A 19,425-nucleotide genomic window follows, 5' to 3' on the forward strand; every position below is an offset into this window, starting at 1 on the left:
TTGGGAAGAAGCGTCTGGATGGCGGAGAGAGGGAGAGAGGGAGAAAGAAAGGGGAGGAGAGGAGAGGAAGGAGAGGGAGGAGGAGCGAGTACAGGAGAGGAGAAGAGGAAAGCGTCGGGGCGAACAGAGGGCGAGGAGGGGGGAGACGGGAGACGGGTTATGGTTAGGTTGGGTTGGAAGAGGGTGGAGAGGCGGACGGAAGGGCTGAGCGCGCGCAGGGAGAGTCGGGGTTATTATTATTGTATTATTATTAGGCAGAGAGAGAGAGTCTAATAATAAAAATAAAATTACTCGAGTCAGCTAGAGCCCTTCAGGTAGCTGGAGGGGCGCGCGTCGGGAAAGCTTCGCAGCACCACTAGAGAGCAGTTGGGCGCAACCGCTGTGTGTTTGCGCCGTGCAAGTTAACGACTCTACGGTGGCTGCTCTAGTTATTGTTATTATTATTATTATTACTGTCCTGCTGCATTCCTCTCAAGAAGAAAGAAAAAACACCCTGGATCTGATCCGGTTTCTCGAGGTTTCTCGACGATCGAATCGAATAATAATATGGAACAAACGAGGTCAGGCCGCAGCATGGATGAAGTCGGGGTGGGCGGAGTCGCCATCCCGCCGGACTTTTCCGCTGGCCGTTTGACTCGAACGGGCTGGTCCGGAGGGCTTATGGTAACTGATACAATAATAATACCGTCTCTGATACCGTTTCGTCTGGCTTCGAGCGGAACGACCGTCGAGTCTCTGGATCTATCTCCTGGACAGTCTGGCCTACAGTGACTTTGATTATTATTATTATTATTATTATTATTATGATTAACAGGTCTCATACTTATAACTATAACTACTACCATAATAATTATTATTATCTATCCTATAACTAACGATCCTGTCGACCGCTCCGGATGCACGGATCGCCTAGAGTAACGCCGCGACGGCCGATGGGGACCGGTCGGCATTGCGCAGGCCAGACCCGATTCGAAGCGGACGGAACAAAACCAAAACACTGCTCAAGTGACCTCGAGCGGTAACTAACTACTAGTTGGATAAATTAAATAATCATTACCCCAGGCACACACACATAAACATAGCCCCCAATTATAATAATGTGTCACCCTGAAGCCATCAGTAACTAGCTCAGACAGTATTATTATGATTATTACTTAGCTTACCTACCTAGGTAGGTAGCTAGATAGTAGACAGTGACCCCGTCCAAGTCCAGTCCAGCCCCCGTGTTGTTGTTGCTGCACACTCGGGCCTAGACAGCCGACTAACTTAACTTACCCCCGTCATCGGGCGTTACATACCAATACAGCAATAATACACACAGCGCGGTCCGGACAACATCTCTCGTGCTGAAGCCATCCTTCGCTTTCCCCCTCCCCCCCCCCAATCCCCATCCTATCACGGACTGTTCTCGTCACTTACTCTATCTATTATTATTATTATTCTATTCCATCCAAAGCAGTCCTGAACGACAGCTGTTGGACTCGTTTGGGTGCGTCCCCAAGAAAAATCCCTCATAGAGTACACACACTCCTCTCCCGTCCCCTCCCCTCCCCTCCCTTTTCCCCCTCTGAACCAACACCCGTCTTTTTTTCTTTTTTGCTTTCCCCCCTCCCCCCTCTCCCCTCTCCCCCCAACCTCCCCGCGCACCGTCCGTCCCCTAGGCTGCTCTGCTGGCCCCCTCCGCCCTTTCGATCCGCAGAGATTTCCAGACAACCTTAGACAAGGGACCCCCCCCCTAACCAGAATACCAGACCAGACCCGACCAGACCAAACCACATCAGACCATATCAGTGCCAGCTCGCAGCCAAGCCATGTCCGAGCGAGGTTCCTTCCGAGGGGGTGCCCGAGGCCGCGGCGGAGGTGAGCATCGAGGCGGCCGTGGCTCCCACCCCACCCAGCACAGAGGTGGCGGTGCCGGTGGCGGTGCCCAGCAGCAGGAGAAGCCCAAGAAGGAAAACATCCTCGACCTCACCAAGTACATGGACAAGCAAGTCAACGTCAAATTCAATGGCGGCAGAGAGGGTAAGTTTAGTTTATTTTAGTTCAATTTACTTTAATTTACTTTAGTTTTATCCTGTCCGGTCTTGTTTTGTTAGATTAGATATACTGATCATCTCTTATCATTTTTATCATCATTCGATCTTGCCTTGTCTTGCCCTTAAAATCATCATCGCCCATTAACTACTTGATCTCACTAACCATCTATTATTATTATTTTCAGTCACTGGCACTCTCAAGGGCTATGACCAACTCATGAACCTCGTTCTCGATGACGTCAAGGAAGTCATGCGCGGTAGGTTATTTCTCTTTCTTCATGCCACTCGATACTCCATTCTCTCGAGCCATCACATCTAACGTTAACATCTTGATAAATCTTCCAGACGACGAAGGCAATGAGACCACCCGCTCCCTCGGCCTGGTCGTCGCTCGAGGCACCCTTCTCGTACTGATCTCCCCGGCCGACGGCTCCGAAGAGATCCCCAACCCTTTCGTCCAGCCCGAAGAGTAAAATTCCGTCTCTCTTCCAATCGCTTGCTATCCAATTATCACTAGCAGGCACTCACGTCGACGCGAGCCCAGTGAATAGACGATTGAAAGCTTCCATATACCGGATCCTTTCTATACAGTCTTAATTCTCACTAGGCGCGTCTTCTCTTTATTATCTTCCTCACTGTATCAATGAGGAAAAGCCATCGACCCTCTTCTTTTTTTTCTTCTTATTCTCCTTCTTCGACGAGAAAAAGGAAAAAGAAAACCCCCCAACCTACACATACCATGCCCTATAACAGCACTAAGCTGAGCTGGGGAAACCTTCTCCTAACGAATTCAAACGAATTATATTATGCTCATGATCATACATGGTCCTTGATATCTATTTCCTGGGGGGGCATGGACAAGAGAACAACCAAAAACAAAATGTATGATATCTCTTTTTCTTTTGAAGGTAGAATTGGAAAATGAAAACCAAAAAATAAATGAGATAATGTATATTGTCAGTCACATGCGCGTAGGCACCCGAGCATTTGGTTATCTATATTACATATGGTACGTATCGTGGCTGGTGGTCTCCGCTCCGTCGGCCACCCTCCGTACCTTGTTCCTCCGCCCTGCAACCCCTCCCTGTCCGCCCTACCCCGCTCACCTCAAGCACTCTGCATGCACCCAAAATAAATCCAGATGGAAACAAGGTGGAACAAAGTGAAATTCATATTTTTCTAGATAGCTGTGTACATATAACCCTTCTCCACATGTTTACGTTGCTGAGATTCTAGCCAACTCACTGACCACCAGATACTTTTCTGCTCGCTGGGCTGATCGTCACCGCTGCCTTCTGATATCATGCCCAACCCCGGGACCATCAGACTGCTTACTGGTCTCGTCGCTCCTGTTCAAAAAGACAAGACCAGCCATCCGGCAAGGCTAAAACTGCAAGAAAGGTGCCAGGAACGTTTCAGACGCCATCGTCAACCAAACTCTTCAAGTCATCAAAGTAATCCGTGTCATGCTTCGTAAAACACTCCTTCCTACATCTTCCCTTTCTCTCACAGCACCCCGCACATCGGGGGCACTAACATTGCAACCGTACGCAGAAGCGAAGACACCCACGGCAAAGTCTGTCATCACCCTTTCATCTCCAAAACAGTGAGAAACACACAAGAGCTAGTGCAGTCTTCTGGCTGCTGGTTTCAGCAGCGCCTGGAAGGATGACTCGACGGCCTTCTTGAGTTCCTTGTAGCTCACGATGAAGCAGCTCTGTTCATCGCGGCTGATCAAGGTAATCTTCTCATCGGTGCCCGCATCCAGCTTGTTCAGACACGTCAGCACATGCCCCAGGTCCACAACGGGATTGTTTTGCGCATCCACTTGGTGGAACACATAATCCCGGAAAAGCTTCAGGAAGTATCGCTCTCCATTTTCAGACCATTGCCGGTCGTGCTCATATTCGGGTCGCTCGTTGATAAAGTTCAGTTTCGCCATCAGTCGCACGAGTCGTCCGTTTTCGAGTTCACGGCTCAGATCGGACGTCAGCTGGTCATCCAGATGGAGCGCGGAATCGAAGGTGGACATCAGCTGCGACGAAATACCAGTAATGAAGATGTCAATATTGCGTTCCTGATCCTTCTGCAGAGCGTTCAAGAGCCAGAAGACCGAATTCTTCAGTTGAGGACTGTAAGCCCGTGTAAAGTGCTCCATTGCCTTGGTAGGGTTGTGCATGACGTTGGGAGAGTTCGCACCCAGGGTCACGATCAGCTGACCGAAATTGACGAGATCCTGGTGCTGGAGTTCCGTAATCGATCGCTGTGTGTCGTGCTGCACCACGTCCATGATTGCACACGCGTTAAGCCGGATCCGATTCTTGCCCGTTAACAAGATCTTGCTTGGGTCAATGATCCGTGCTGCCAGTCCATTGCTATGAATCGCTTTCAGAGCATTGGCGATTTGAGTCATGTAGCCCCAGAGCACCTGCTCCGGGATATGGGTGTTATGACGATTCTGGAACCGATTTCCGGCTCCCAAGTGCTGCTCGGCAAGAGTCTTGGACAGAGGATGGTAATCCATCACGAAGATCAGGGAACTGTCTTGGAAGCTTCGGTTCGTGAACGCGTCGTGGATAGTCACCACACTCCCATTGCAGACGCGCTTCCATGATTGCACGGACCGAATTGCCTTCTCATTAGTCAAGCGGAAGCCTAAAGGCGAGTAGTTAGACGTGTCTGCCTTCTCCATATAAATCGCATATCAAGCATACCTTCTAATCTGCGAAGTACATAGAAGTTGCCGTCTTTGCTGGACTGGGCTTTATACACCCAGCTTGGGTAGCCAAATATGGTCGCGTTTTTCTGGTTGTTCAGGTCCAAGGGAACCAGCGAGTGAAAATAGTCGACTTGGGCGGGCAACGAGGAGTCTTTGACGGTTAGTGAAAATGGCCCTCATGATAGGCTAAATGACTGCAACATACTCGGCAACGTTTGCAACGTAGCAGCGGCTTTCTTTTGCAATTCTTCCCGGAAATCATTGGGCAGGAAGAAGTCGTGCACATTCCGCTGATAGCCAAGGGTATTCTGGTTGTGCGGACCAATGGGTGCATATAGGTGATATTGAAGCTATATTCTCATCAGCAAGACCAAGAAAGTAAAGGGAAATGCCCATACCGGTTGCTGGAAACCACTCTGACCAGCAAAAAAGGCGGCTCCGCTCAATGCGGCCGCATCGTGTGCATACGGGTTGGCCTGAACCGGACCCACGGCGCCCGCAGCAGTGAGCGGAGCGGTCGCTGTCACAAAAGGATCATATGCAGCGGCTGATGCCAAAACACCGTTGCCGTTTCCTTGGAGAGATGCCTGGAAGATTGGATCAGCATCCGGTGCGCTCATGTACGATCTTTGTCTTTTGGGATGAGATCGGGGGTCTGTCCACGTCCTGCCAGACTCGATTTCGGGAGAGGAACAATGAGGGGAATCAGGAAAGAACATGGGGAGAGAGGTAGATCGTAAAGATCGGGGATGAAAGGCGTCCGCCAAAGCATTGAGACTGCGCTGCAAGCGAAGACGATGATTGTAGCCTGAGGGGAAATCATCCATAACGCACGACAGATGGTACTCCTTTCTTGACCTTCACAAGATGTGTGCTGGCTGGTCGAGACTTAGATGGAAAAGAGAGAATTGCAAAGATCTCGTGATGGAAAAGCAATGCTTCATGTTAGGCTCAGGGGTTGACGTTGCAAGGCAAGGGCAACGGCTGAAAGAGGCAGCTTGTCGCTTATACTTGGAAAGAGCAGTTCTTACCACTTGCGTTGCATCGAAGCCGTGGGGCACAAAATCCTGTATTTCTGCCACAGACCAGTCCGGTGTAGCTGCATCTTGTCGTATGGATGGAGAGCTGGTGTTAGATCCTGGTGTACGTTCAGCCAACGTCTTCGTTCTGAACAAACAGACGAGGGTACCATACGCGACGCGACACTCTTGGGAAGAAATGGAGCAGCGTTGGCCGCTTTAGGGGAGATTGTGGTCGTTTTCTTCGTAGTCGATGTGCCGTTGGCGGCTAGTAGAGACGGAGTAAAGCTGGGAGAATCGACATTTAATCGCTTCTTACTGCCATTACTGCGACCAGAGCGTAAGCCATCCTGCCACTGCCATATACACATTGCATCCCTGCCAACATAGGGACGCCCGTTATCAGGGGTGATCTAACCTGTCCGAATGATGTGCCGAGTTGACTTTATGAGGGTCATGGTTAAAGGCGCAGCCTTAATATATAGATCCCACGGTTAGATGACATTACGGTAGACTATACAGAGGCAGGTGAGGAGTAACCGCAGTACCTTTGTCTTCATATCGACATCGGCCGTAGATGGTGACATTGCGACACAATGTATCTTTCGCGTTTTCTGCTGCAACCGCCCGTTAGCACGCATGGTTTCTTTCAACCATTTCATCCCCACCCGCTGCTTCTGCACCTCGTGATTTGCATCGTGGTCGTCGCAGTAAACAGATAAGCTGCGCATCCACTCACCTCGGCCCTTTAACTTGGGCGATCCCATACTGCGACGGGAATCGTCCAGATTCGACTTCCCCGTGGAAGCCATGATACCCACAATCAGCAGCCCGGATCAGCGCAGGATGATCCCCATTGATCCGAACGCAAGGAAAAGCAGATGATCGGAGGTGTGCCGAAAAAACCACATTCCTTCACCCCCAAGAGGTGAGCTGGCTCGGGCTATCCAAGGATCAGGTACCGCGTCAGGCCCGCGGCAGTGCACACGCAACCTTGGAGCGAAGGGGCGGCAGGAAAAAGTCCAAGAAATTCGTAGATAGGGGAATAGGAATCCAAATGGCCAGATATCGTCAGTAAAAATAATATCCAGAAAGAAATATGGAGGGAGGGACAGGCCCTGCTCAAGCCCATGGGAGGAGGGGGATCCTGATGATGGTGGAGGGCGGCGTGAGACTCGAAGATCCCCAGCGGGCGCGAGGTGGAGCGAGCACAGACCAGCCGAAAGGCGCGCGCCTACAGTGAGTTTAGTAGCAGTTATCAGGCGGTACTTGGCTCTGCTTAGACTTTAGGCGGCATCGGAAGTACCTGCTGTCAGACCCGGCGATGACGGAGCTGCTTCGGGCCAGCTCGACAGGTCCGACGGCCACCTTCTTCTCATCACACACTCAGTGCTACGCTCAGTGGCTGACACTGTACTTAACGCCACCAGGCAGGAAGAACTGACACTGCTGTCTGAATAGCAGTTGCTTCCAACTTACTCGACGAGTCTCATTGTGTATCATAGATCCGCCAGAGTTGCTGCGGGTGAGGTGCCAGAACCTCCGGCTCATGGAGCTGGCTAGCTAGCTCTCTGCGCGTTGCTCTTCGAAGGATACCAGATATACATGGAAGTGACCCTATTCCACCATGTCTGCAGATGAAATAGACATTGCGGAGCTCTCTCCGAGCGAGCAAGAAGCTCTGCAGACCTACACGACGGTAACGGGCCAGGAACCATCTGCAGCGATACCACTTCTGCGTCGTTCGCAATGGAATGTCCAGGTATGTGCATGGCATTATTGTCTATGTACTTATGATACTCTGCATACATCTGATTACTGACATACCGCGCGTAGATTGCCATCTCGAAGTTCTTCGACGGGGAGGGCCCAGATCCTGTGGAGGAAGCTCGGGCTGCTCTCCACACCCCATCCCCGCCCCGAGCAAACCGCCAGACACAGAATCTAATGATGGACGATCTTTCTCGACGACCTGCTCTGTTTTCTCGGGCTGTTGAGCCTGCTCCTCGAATCCTGACTCAGCCGGAAGACCAGCCAACTTATCGACCCCCGTTTATACTCGCGCTCTTCTTCACACCATTCAATCTTCTCTACCGTCTGCTTTGCAGCTCTTTCCGGTTATTTGGAGCTCTATTCCCCTTCCTGCCGCGTTTCCTCAACGTCACTGCGAACCCAGCACTTCAAGGTGTACGACGAGATACTCGCGGACGCAGACCCCTCGGCCCCAAAGACACGGCAGCCAGGTTTATCCGCGAATTCGAGGAAGAATACGGCTCTCATTCCCTTCCGTTCCTGGAAAATGGATATAACATGGCTCTGGAGAAGGCCCACAGGGATCTCAAATTCTTGCTGGTAGTCCTTCTTTCACCAGAGCATGATGACACCACAACCTGGGTCCGGGAGACTCTGCTCTCTCGAGAGGTGACAGATTACCTCAATGACCCTTCTAACAACTTCCTGATTTGGGGTGGGAACGTGCTAGACTCAGAGGCTTATCAAGTGGCCAATTCCTTGCGCTGCACCAAATTCCCTTTTGCATCCGTAATCGTACACACCCCTAATGTCTCCTCCACGGCAATGTCAGTCATCACGAGGATAGCGGGCAACACAACTCCCTCTGAGTTCGTCGAGAAACTGAGAACAGCTGCAGCACAGCACCGCGAGCCACTAGACCGGGTTCGTTCAACGCGCGCAGAGCAACAGGCCTCGCGTAGCCTTCGAGAGCAACAGGATTCCGCATACGAACGGTCCCTAGCTCAGGATCGGGAACGAGCGCGACAGCGCCGTGAAGCCGAGGCGGCCCGACAGCGCGAGGAACAGGAAGCTGCCGCAAGAAGGGCGGCAGAAGAGAAATTGAAGCGGGATCGGGAGCAGTGGAAGAAGTGGCGCATACAGTCCCTCCCTGCTGAACCTGGCCCCGACGTCAAGGATGCTGTGCGTGTAAGCGTCCGATTACCGTCTGGTGAGAGGGTCATCCGCAAATTTGCGGCCGATGCAGATATCGAGGAGCTCTACGCTTTTGTTGAATGTTACGATGTTCTTCAGGCGGCTGAAGGGGCAGACGGCACCGAGAAGACGCCAGAACCTGAGGGTTTCGAACATAAGTATCCCTTCCGACTAGTATCTCCCATGCCTCGGACGGTCTTTGAAGTTGAAGCAGGTGGGTCTGTCCGCGAGCGTATCGGCCGGGGAGGAAACCTTGTGGTAGAGCCTATAGATGACGATGAGGAGGAAGAGGAGGACGAATCTTAAATATAACATTAAATCATAGCCGCCTTCTGCGAGCCTATTCAAACCAGACCGTACAGTCATTCTCGATACTGACTCAAATCCACATGGTCCCAGATGTCTGTTCCAATGGTAATAGGCCGCCAAAAGAAAAGAAGAGAGAAATTTACCTTATATGTGTATTTCCACTTCAATTAACTAATAATAATAAAAGGTAAAACTTGAAACTATCGCACTAGCTTCACCACAATGCTCAATTGGTATACACTCCCGCCTTGATGTCCTCGAGAAGAGTCCGTCCCGACGGCGTCCATCCGAGCTGCTCCTGGGTCTTCTTGCTCGAGGACGGGTTATCTATGCTAACAACATTGGCCATGAAACCATCGAAATGCTTAGAAGCCTCCTCGCGTGTTTTAGAGACCGTCGGAACCCCCAACGCTTGCCCAAGAGCTCCGGCGATATCTTTCATCGCAACTCCCTCTTCACCAACAGCATGGTATCTCGCGCCGGCAGTACCATTTTCCAAGGCCAAGCGGAACAGACGAGCCGCGTCGGTGCGGTGGACAGCTGGCCAGCGGTTGTGTCCATCACCAACGAAGACAGATTGGCCCTTTGCGCGCGCCACCTGACCAATCATATAGATAAATCCGTGGTCACCGTCACCGTGGACAGTGGGTGGGAGACGAACAGCAGATCCGCGCACGCCCTGGCTGGCAAGCTTCGAGACCTCATCTTCGGTAGCGGCGCGGATATTGATCGGGTTGCTCAAGTCCGCACCTGAATCTTCCGTGGCAATCGGACAGCTCTGAAGCATCACTGTGCCGGAAGCTATCACCAGCGGACGATTGGATCCGGCAAGGGCAGCACCGAGAGCGAGGACAGCTTCATTATTGACCCTGACGTTCTCTGCGAATTTGGTGAAGTCATGGTCGAAGGCAAGGTGGATAACGCCATCTGATTCGGATGCGCCACGCTTGAGGATTTCGGTGTCTTCGATCGACCCATTGATCACATCGACGCCTTTACTTTGTAGCCATTTGGCTGAAGATTCGGAACGGGCAAGGCCGACGACGGTGTGGCCGGCCTCGAGGAGGTCGTCCACAATCGCTTGGCCGATAAAACCTGCGGCACCGGTAACGAAAACGCGCATAGTGATATTTGGTTGATTTAACCGAGTGTGAAAGATGAACCTCTTGTTAATTGAACGATGTGGAAGTGTGCTGGAGTGTGCTGAAGTCTATAGTTCTTTTGCCGGCTACCAGACAGGTATTTATATGCCTGGTAGGCAGAACATAGTAGCAGCTCCACAGCGGATATAAAGCCATTAGGCCCGTTTTTGTCCTAAAACAATTCTTCTGGACAGTTAGTCAAGATGTTAGTCTATAGCTCTTGAGCATCTTCCATTGCGAACTGTAGAAAGCCAAAACATTGTCCAAACCTCAAATACGAGTGCGGGTTAGCGCGGTTTTGCCGGCGGCCAATCGGGGCCGGACAACCCGCGCGGAGTTAAGCAAACGACTCAACGTAATGACCGAAGCTATTCCTGCATTCGTATTCCATCTTTCCATCTTTCCATCTTTCCACCTTAACTACCTAGGTACCTAAGTTACCTAAATTATCCTATCTTTTCAAATTGCAAGGAAATGTGAGAACAGAAATGCCATCTCCGCAGTCGGGCGCGGGAGAACTTCCTCCCCGCAGACGTCGAGCACATACCAAGTCGCGACGGGGCTGTCGGAACTGCAAGCTTCGTCGAGTCAAAGTAAGCGCCCCAGTCAGTCAGGAATAGGAACGTGCTGATAGCCGCTATCAAAGTGTGATGAAGGCGAACCCAGTTGCCAGAAATGTCTCCTCTTCAGAGTGGCCTGCAATTACAATGCACCTGATGTTCCGGACTTACAACTAGCATCGCACGAGAGACCTGGCAGTACCTCTCCACAGACCAATTATGGCCAGATTGTGTTTGACATGAAACCCAATCTCACACTGCTTCGTCCAGTGGTTACTATTGGGAATAAACATAGCTCTTTCAATTTGGACTTGGAGAGTATTGCTCGTCTGGACAAATTCAGACATCGTACCGCATTCACCTTTGCAACCGCGATCAATCTCGAATCATATCAGAATGATGTGGTGCAGCTTGCGATAGAAGTGAGACCGCATTACCCCAATTGATTCTTGCATTTGGTTTTGACTGGTAATTATTCAGAACCCGTTCTTGATGCATGCAATTTTAACCGTCACAGCTACGCATGATCGTCATTTGTCCATGTCCCCAGACAATACAAGACGATCCCTCACAGAGGCTTATCATTGGTCACGCTGTGCTGCGTTGCTCAATGAGAAACTATCGGCTCCAATCAAACCACAGGACCGTGATCCTCTGTGGGCTGCGGCCGCTATGCTGGGTATACTTGATATCTCTTCTATCGAGGCATCATCTCCAGAGGAAGCGTGGCCGCTCAAATCCTCTGATCCATCCGATCTGAACTGGCTATCATTTGCACAGGGGAAACATGCAGTCTGGAAAGCGACCAATCCACTGCGGGCGGATAGTCTTTTCAGTAAAATGGCGGACGAATATCGAATACTCATGACCAAGCCACCGCCGTGTGAGATAAAGGATATTCCTCCGGAGTTTGTCCGCTTATGTCACCTGGACCAATCAGTGCCACTTCATCAGAATCCGTATTACTCCGCTGTCTCCATCGTGGCTCGACTTTGGGATGTCCCATGCACCCAGGCGTCCATGATCCAGTATCTCAAATTCTTGGGGTTCATGGAACCGGCCTTTAAATCCTTTTTACACGGTAAGGATCCGCGTGCGCTGTTAATTACTGCGTTTTGGTACGGACCCATGTGTGACTCCCTTTGGTGGATTGCGCGACGGGCTCGGTTGGAATGCCAAGCGATCTGTTTGTATTTGGAGAGGTATCACGCCGAGGAGACAGAGATCCAGCGAATGCTAGAACGACCGAAAAGGCAGTGCGGGTTGGCAAGGTAAACAATACTCACTCAACGCCTCCCCAGACCATCGAGGTCAGTATATGTGAGAAGCGTGTCCCGCGGCGCTGGCATAGTTTATATACTACCACTCTCGTAAATATACTACCTATAGCTGGGTCTTGGCACCGTATTAATGAACTGCTGAATTACTGCGAATACATACGTATAATAGTAACGATAAAAGACCGCCTTTGGCGTTTGTTTCGAGTCTCGATCATGAGGGCTCACATTTGCGCCGCAGCCCCCCGTGACCGAGGATCATAGCTGGGCAGGATCCAGGCAGAATGCCTACCAAACCTATCTGGGAAGAACATCTCGAAGTTAATACAATATGTATCAATAAAAGACTGTGAATGACACTGAGGTAGGCAACAAAGTATCCTAGGAGGAGTATATTCTTCTTTATCCCCCGCTAGTCCTAGGCCACACCTGCCACCTCATCTGCACCGAACTCTTTTTATTATTTTGTTATCAAACTATAGTTTAGGACTAACTCTAGCCCGTCGTTATACTGGTTCTTAATTATCTACTACTTGTGCATTTGAGATATAATACTATATCTACGCCGACGACCCTCTTGGGCCGAAGAAGTCCTATCTAATATTTGTCAATATATACCAGGCTTTGTTACAATCTCGACTTAAAGTCTTCAAGGTTTTCTTTATACATTCCAAAATCCATGACAGCCACCAGTCGTATACCATTAATTAGATTCAGTCCAAGCAGCTCACCACGGAAGAGAAAGATGCTTCTGGATGACGAGAAGATCAGTGAAATTCTTAGAGATCTCGATGACGAAGATGTGACTGTTCAGAAACTGAAAGCTTTCCTGAACGATGCCGAACAACTGACGCAGCAATTAACACCTTCCAAGAAAGCCAGGCTGGGAGCTCAAATAATTCAGGCATCGAGCCTGGAAAACCTTAGCCACGTCGTGCAGATGTTCAGCCTCGAGTATCTTGAAGACGAACCCTATATATGGAGAGTGCCAGAAGGGTCAGACGTGCGTCTCTCGGACGAAGCAGGTACAGTACAGTACAGTTACATCTTGACTTGATATAGATATATAATATTGATATTATTTCAGAAGCACTACTTACTAGAATGCGCCGCGCGAGTTTCTGGGGTGATCGAGGATCGGCGGACGGCCTCTCACGCACTCTGATCGACATTGTATTGTTCGATCGAATGGATGCCCACCAGGAAGAACTGGCCGCTAGAAAGTTATCCATTCGCGGAGAAGTTCCTCTTGAGGCCGTTATCTCTTCTGAAAATGAAATCATAGTCGTGGGTAATGCAGACTATGCGTTAGGGTACGATCCAGTTATTCCTATGAATTCGAAAGGTTTTGAGAGCATATCTGTGGTTGTGGAAGCCAAGAGAGAAACTAGCGAGACACAGGCGGTTGGAATTGCCCAAGCAGTGGCCTATATGGTCGGCATTAGACAGAAGCGGATGAATTTGAGGAAACCCAAGAGTATCGTCCATATTACTACGTATGGCATGGTTTCTGATGGAATTTACTGGACGTTCTTGCGTCTAGACGGGAAGCGCTTGCAAGTTTCTAGCTCACTACGAATTTCCGATCCAGATCAACATTCCTCCGTCTACAAATTCGTGGATGATATCGTTAGATCCACGATATCCCTGTCCCCTCACACCAATCCGCAGCGTTGCTTCCCAGCCACTCAAGAGCGTTGGCTAAATAATATAGAGCCTCCTATATTCGGAAGGCCAGCTCCAACCATGCAGCAATTGTTGGAGAGCCCCGAGAAGGACTTCATCAGTCCCGCCGAAGACTATGACAATATCGAACTCCAAGACATTGAGTAATTCGACGTGCAGCGGCCAGGACCTTCAGAAGTAAAGGTATGTAACTATAGATTTTCGCTTTATTTTACCTCTATCCAGGCTGACATTATGGTGATTCATTACGTCGGCAGATTAACGCATGCAATTGGCTTAAGCTGCAGTGATCTGGACGTCCCAGGGTGAAAAGGTAAACAAACTACCTCCCTATATAAGCCGCTTCGTTTCGTGTCTAGCTTAATAGTTCTACGCTTTTCACACTTCTACCTACCTTCATAGCCTTGCTTCCGTGTCCTTCCGCACTACAAGATGGCTTCATCTATGATTGCTGTCTTCAACAGTGACATTATCAAGACGCTGACTATTCCTCACTGCGATGAGGTTGTTAGGACCAGTCGGGTATGCAGAGACTTGCAAAGGAATTGACATTTACTAACTCAAGATAGATGCGCGCCACCAAATGTGATTTTGTGGAAGTCCCCCCGTTGTTACTACATCCTCATCAAAACATTGTGGTGGCAAATCCTGGGAAATAGAGATGTATGTGCCATATCTCTGGATGGGAGCGTCTCGATCGTCTAATGGGTCTCCAGTTCGCATCGATGGAAGCCTATCAGGGCTATTTGGCGCATCTAGCGACCACTCTGCACAACAAATACCATCTCGATGTGCGCCCATCTGGGCTTTTTGAGGATGTTTTCTCTGCTATTTTTTTTTTTTTTTTTTTTTTTTTTGTAGTTGGTGCCAATCAGAGCCAAACGCTCTTTATCTGCGCCCACGCCTCCAAAATGCTGATTACAGGAACGGTAACATCAAGTACCAGTATAGCAGGACGATGAGACTCTATGTTCGCAGCCATGTCACCAGCGACTCTGACTTTTCTAACTAGGCGGCAGGTTATACTCTTTACCGCGTAACCTTCTTTAAATAGATTCAAAGATGGTCAGATCTGTTATTATTCTATGTGAACTTGGAAAGAGCTAAATGGAGTCATGTGGGGTTATAAAATGATGCCTTTCTGCCAGTCGACCGAAAAGGAGAACTCCTTGTTGGTCTACCTGGATCGTCAAAGTACAATACATGGGAGCACAGTGAAGGGAGTTTCATCGGAAATAGCTATATTCTTTCTCAGAAGTACTGGTCATTTTTGTTATCTTATCTATCTCATACAGTCCAGTTGATACAAAAAGAAGCATTACTACTATGTGCTATAATAGATAATAGAAGAGAATCTTAGAAGTTTGACTATCTAAAATTGCTTACGCGCAGCTCACTCCATGACGGCGACGGTAATTTAGCCTTTCCAAGTACGAGAGCGCACCTCGACTAATAGATTTGAGGAACGAAGATATAGGAAGATCCTGTCTCTGTATCAGATCCGACTATGAATGATTATGACAAAACTGCTCGTGAGCTCATGGAGATCGATCCTAATGGCGACGTTGCCCTTTGTGTAGAGTTGATGGACTTTTTGCATTATCAAAGATCCTGAGCATGGCATTTAGTTAGCTTTCCTGACACCTAGCTAGAGTCCTGAATTCAAGCTTCCTATTAGAAATCCCAAGAAGACATGAAAATAAATTAATTTTGACTGTGATACGTGTATACGAGCTCATCTAAAACATCTACCCTATTCTTTCTCACGCAATCATATCTGTAATATATCGCGCCGCGTTATAATCGAAGTTATTACTGGAATCATAGTATATCCGACCGAACATTCAAGATATATATATCTACCTATTCACTCTCCTGTGTGGTCTTTTCCGATTTGGGCTTCGTGCTGGATATTCCAAAGATCTCGATAAACAATTCCTTAAAGAACCGTCTAGTTTCCCAGATGGGCAAGATACCGCATAAGGCGACCGCTCCAAAGACCCAAATGAACGAGATGACCACCCATGCGATGAAGAACCCCTTGGAGAAGACGTAGTGGCTCAAGAACATCGGAATGGGAATCAGGAAGTCCATGATGAATGAGAGAACGGTCGACGCCGTGACGGCAAGGATGAACGCCCGCCTGAGACGCTTGGGGTCATCGACCACAGCTTCGTCTTCGATCATCTCCTTTTCTTCATCTTGCACAGTTTGGAGATTGTGATTGTGGTTAGGGTCTTCACCACCGGTCTGGACTATGATGGGATTCTCGCCAGCAGCTGGAGCGTTGATGGCCCGGGTGATTTCCCAGTCGAAATCGTCGGGTTTGATAACTGAGACGACCACTGATACAAGTAGGCCGGTGAGCACGGCAGCCATGTTTCCAGCAAGAGTTGGGTATGATTGCCCAGTCGTGGTGACGTTGAGCTCTCCGTAGTAGACTTTGCATTCAGCAAGCCATGCCGTGAGGCCCGCAATGAGACCACAGATCGCTCCAGAGATGGCTCCTGCTTTTGTCTGACCTTTCCAGGTGACAGTAAACGCAGCTGGGAAGACGGCTCCGCCGATAAGAAGACCCATAACAAGGAACAGCCAGCCTAGGTCGATACCGATGGCATTCCAGATGCATGCGAAAACTGCCATGATAACACCAAAAATGCAGATCATGACGTGCGATACAAAAATCAGCTCCTTGGGAGTAGCCGACGGTTTGATATAGACTTTGTAAATGTCGAAAGTAAGGATAGATGACACCGCAATGAGCTCAGACGCAGATGAGGACGTTACGGCCATAAAAAGCGTAATAAGCAACGCTACAGCACCGTGCTTTCCTAGCAACGCGGCTGCTGCAAATGGAGCAGAGAGACCAGCTGATACCTGCGCTGTGGTCATGTTGTTCGGGTATGTCGGATAACGAGGGTTATCTGTGAGAGCAACGGCAGCCAGACCGAGAGTTGTAGAGAAGCCAAAGGGAATGGCGAACCACGCAAAGCCTCCCATAATGTACGCTCGCACAGCGCTAGAGGGACGACTTGCGATTGCTCTCTGCCAGTAGCCTTGGTCTAGGAAGACAGTTCCCATTCCAGAGCAGAGCTGGATAACACCGAATATGAGACCGTAGTTGGACTTGAGTGTCAAGTAAGAGCCGTCGGTATTACCAGCCACGGGCCGCTTTATGGAAGCTTCCTTCAAGAGCTCGTACATCTCCGTAGGTGATCCGATCAGATCACTGGATGTGTACGTTGTGAACATGAAATAAAGTATAATGATCATCAAGATCACCGTATGAGAGTAGTCGCCTGCATAATCATATTAGTCTCCTTCCTCGTGCCAATATCATCGCAATCTGACGAGGATGTAGTTCACATACAAAGAAAAGTAGCTCGAAGACCGCCAAGAACAACATAGACGCAGACACCCAGTGGGATCAAAAAGACGGCTGCATATACGTTCATTCCGGTTAAGGCTGTAACGACGGCACTGCCACCAAGCAGAAGCTGACTAGCCACCAGAATGTTGGTCATCATGGCAAAGAAGATGAAGACAAGGTGAGTGACTCTGCCATATCGATGGTAGACTATCTCCAAGTACGTATGGCAGTAAGGAGCATTCTGTTTCACCTTGCACGCAAGTACTGAAAACATGAAAATCTGCACTGTTGCTCCTGCGGCATCTGTACCATGATGTGAGTACTCTTCCGCAGACACAATGAATCAATATAGGATACAACTAACACTATCTCAAGTCAGAATAATCTCCCGAAAAAGGGCTGATATTTAGTGAACATACCCAGAATGGTCCCGAAATTCCATATTCGTAAGCTACAGTACTGCTTTGAAGTAAGGTAGCAGCCCATGTCCATGCCGAAACAACACCGCTAGCGATCAAGCCGGGCTTCACACTTCTACTGGCCGTATTGAATTCCTCACTTGTCTTTGTTGAGTACTGCGTATATTTGTTCTACTTGAAGTCAGCATCAGCTTTTCACATGCTGGGGATTGTACACGGACCTGCATCCAAGAAACACCAGCCATGACGAGAGCGAAGAAGAAACCAATACCGACAACTACCCCGTATCCTGCCCCCTCGGGCAGGACAGGCACGACGGCATCAGAAGCCATCTTGGATGGTCGAAGTATTTTTTCCTAGATATGCAATATACAATGATACCTACTTGGCAACAGGGCGAGCGCGCTAGGGTATTCATGCCGGACTATAAGGAACTTATAGACCACGACAAGAGATAGATGCATGCGACGAGAGCCATCACTCTGGGGGGCCACGATCGCATGGCCAGATGCATCGAAGATCCGAACATGACGTCGAGATACTACCTACCACGCACTCCAGGCGTGATAACGGTGTTTGATTTCGTTGTTATCATTATCAGTGATAACCAGAATCGCATTCCATTTCTGGAAGTGGAAATATGCTGGTCTGATCATATCGTGTAGATCATGTAGATCAACTTAATTCGTCACGGTTGAAGATAGCTTATTTGGATTCCGACAAATATCGTTGGCTACCGAGAAATGCGTACGGGAATGATTGGTCATTATCAAACTCAAGGTGCTGGTAGTCAGAATCCGCATCCTTTAACCTAGCTGATTTCCTTATCTCGTGGTTGCGCAGACTAGACTAGCTGGGCACGTCGACTTGAACTGGCGTCCTGTTTGCGAGCGACGAGATAAGTCTCCCATCAAAATAAGCAGATGATTGGCTTTGGTAGATCCATTTCCAACATAGTACTTCATGGTCAATCCAAGAATACGAGTATGGTCCCTGTTTGGGTCCACTTTCAGTAGGTATCTACTACTGCAGACCCCTGATTTTCCATGGCATGGAGGTGGTAAACAGTAACGGTCCAGGGCAGCAATAACCCCTCAACAGTCAGGTACATCGTGCCAGGGAGAAAGTCCAACTGTCGCTGAGATGCTCCGGGAGCCCATATCTGCAGTTGTACAGTTCACTTCAGTGAGTATGCGATTGCAGAATAATGGCTGCGTCCACCACACTACACGGCAGTTCGATGTCTCGACTAAAGCTCGGGCCAATTACGCGTGGATGGGATATCAGAGCTTCGGCGAACCACCGTGCTGAGGGGTAACTAGTCGGGGTACGATGATATGCGGAGGACTTATTCAACCCCAGAGTAAGCCAACGTTGGAAGGCAGTTTGACTCTCGACGGTATCCACTGCAATCCCGAACTCTTCGTTCCGCGGGGATATAACCAACGATATGGCTTGTCGGATGCCTAGTGTTCACTCGGTGCGGGTTTGAGAGTTTACTGTAGGTGGTCTTGATAACATCGCCTCAGCCCCACAGATACCGATTATCACCAAGCGCCCTTCTTCTATCGCCCGAAAAGCTGTACAATTCGGCCTATGAACTCTATATCGATACCTTAAACTGCAGGCCGAACACCAGTGGGATGGAAATCTCGAAAGTCAAACTGCGCACGGGCTAGTGTTTATCATGCTGATTCGGGAAATTTTGTCTATTTCGTCAAGATCGTTCGGGTTCCAATGATAGAGTAGCTGATAACATGAGAAACACCGGACAGGAGAGAAATCTGGACGAGATCGCCAAGGGTCCATGCGTTTTGCATATCCTGATCGAGTAATCCCGCATAGAGAATAGCTGCTGTAGAGGTCGGAGATGCGCGAAATATCAACTCTGCCGCTGAAGCGGCCTTAGGTATTTATAATCGTTCCAAAGAGCCTTGTAGGT

The 19,425-nt window shown here is 49.3% G+C and overlaps 7 protein-coding genes across 7 annotated transcripts; 4 read left to right on the forward strand and 3 right to left on the reverse strand.

Annotated features, from left to right (window-relative positions):
- Positions 1-1,811: 1,811 nt before the first annotated feature.
- On the forward strand, positions 1,812-2,509 carry C8Q69DRAFT_399680 (small nuclear ribonucleo protein; the record flags this gene model as incomplete). The annotated part of the gene is made up of 3 exons (XM_028627866.1): positions 1,812-2,022; positions 2,222-2,293; positions 2,382-2,509. The coding sequence occupies 3 exons, from the start codon at positions 1,812-1,814 to the stop codon at positions 2,507-2,509; spliced, it is 411 nt and encodes a 136-aa protein (XP_028486364.1).
- Positions 2,510-3,586: 1,077 nt separating this feature from the next.
- On the reverse strand, positions 3,587-6,932 carry C8Q69DRAFT_202518 (PAB-dependent poly(A)-specific ribonuclease subunit pan3). The gene is made up of 9 exons (XM_028626104.1): positions 6,514-6,932; positions 6,323-6,391; positions 6,193-6,247; positions 5,950-6,101; positions 5,787-5,893; positions 5,154-5,342; positions 4,961-5,105; positions 4,751-4,906; positions 3,587-4,691 (listed from the first exon to the last, which is right to left on the reverse strand). Exons 1-9 carry the CDS (start codon positions 6,584-6,586, stop codon positions 3,661-3,663), a joined length of 1,977 nt encoding a protein of 658 aa, XP_028486365.1. The 5' UTR covers positions 6,587-6,932; the 3' UTR covers positions 3,587-3,660.
- Positions 6,933-7,318: 386 nt separating this feature from the next.
- On the forward strand, positions 7,319-9,179 carry C8Q69DRAFT_202667 (UBX domain protein). The gene is made up of 2 exons (XM_028626105.1): positions 7,319-7,536; positions 7,611-9,179. The coding sequence occupies exons 1-2, from the start codon at positions 7,402-7,404 to the stop codon at positions 9,024-9,026; spliced, it is 1,551 nt and encodes a 516-aa protein (XP_028486366.1). The 5' UTR covers positions 7,319-7,401; the 3' UTR covers positions 9,027-9,179.
- Position 9,180: 1 nt separating this feature from the next.
- C8Q69DRAFT_202668 (hypothetical protein) lies at positions 9,181-10,399 on the reverse strand. The gene has a single exon (XM_028626106.1). It carries the CDS (start codon positions 10,150-10,152, stop codon positions 9,256-9,258), a length of 897 nt encoding a protein of 298 aa, XP_028486367.1. The 5' UTR covers positions 10,153-10,399; the 3' UTR covers positions 9,181-9,255.
- Positions 10,400-10,523: 124 nt separating this feature from the next.
- C8Q69DRAFT_460886 (hypothetical protein) lies at positions 10,524-12,162 on the forward strand. The gene is made up of 3 exons (XM_028630200.1): positions 10,524-10,764; positions 10,818-11,153; positions 11,212-12,162. Exons 1-3 carry the CDS (start codon positions 10,660-10,662, stop codon positions 12,004-12,006), a joined length of 1,236 nt encoding a protein of 411 aa, XP_028486368.1. The 5' UTR covers positions 10,524-10,659; the 3' UTR covers positions 12,007-12,162.
- A 429-nt stretch (positions 12,163-12,591) lies between these two features.
- On the forward strand, positions 12,592-13,841 carry C8Q69DRAFT_518564 (hypothetical protein; the record flags this gene model as incomplete). Its single annotated transcript, XM_028633444.1, has 2 exons — positions 12,592-13,033; positions 13,096-13,841. Exons 1-2 carry the CDS (start codon positions 12,688-12,690, stop codon positions 13,839-13,841), a joined length of 1,092 nt encoding a protein of 363 aa, XP_028486369.1. The 5' UTR covers positions 12,592-12,687.
- A 1,512-nt stretch (positions 13,842-15,353) lies between these two features.
- On the reverse strand, positions 15,354-18,228 carry C8Q69DRAFT_460894 (Sodium:solute symporter family-domain-containing protein). The gene is made up of 4 exons (XM_028630201.1): positions 17,705-18,228; positions 17,480-17,654; positions 17,065-17,367; positions 15,354-16,993 (listed from the first exon to the last, which is right to left on the reverse strand). The coding sequence occupies exons 1-4, from the start codon at positions 17,813-17,815 to the stop codon at positions 15,558-15,560; spliced, it is 2,025 nt and encodes a 674-aa protein (XP_028486370.1). The 5' UTR covers positions 17,816-18,228; the 3' UTR covers positions 15,354-15,557.
- Positions 18,229-19,425: the final 1,197 nt, after the last annotated feature.

The sequence above is a fragment of the Paecilomyces variotii genome (assembly GCF_004022145.1).
Source record: "Paecilomyces variotii strain CBS 101075 chromosome Unknown C8Q69scaffold_3, whole genome shotgun sequence".
In the NCBI taxonomy this organism is placed as follows: Eukaryota; Fungi; Ascomycota; class Eurotiomycetes; order Eurotiales; family Thermoascaceae; genus Paecilomyces; species Paecilomyces variotii.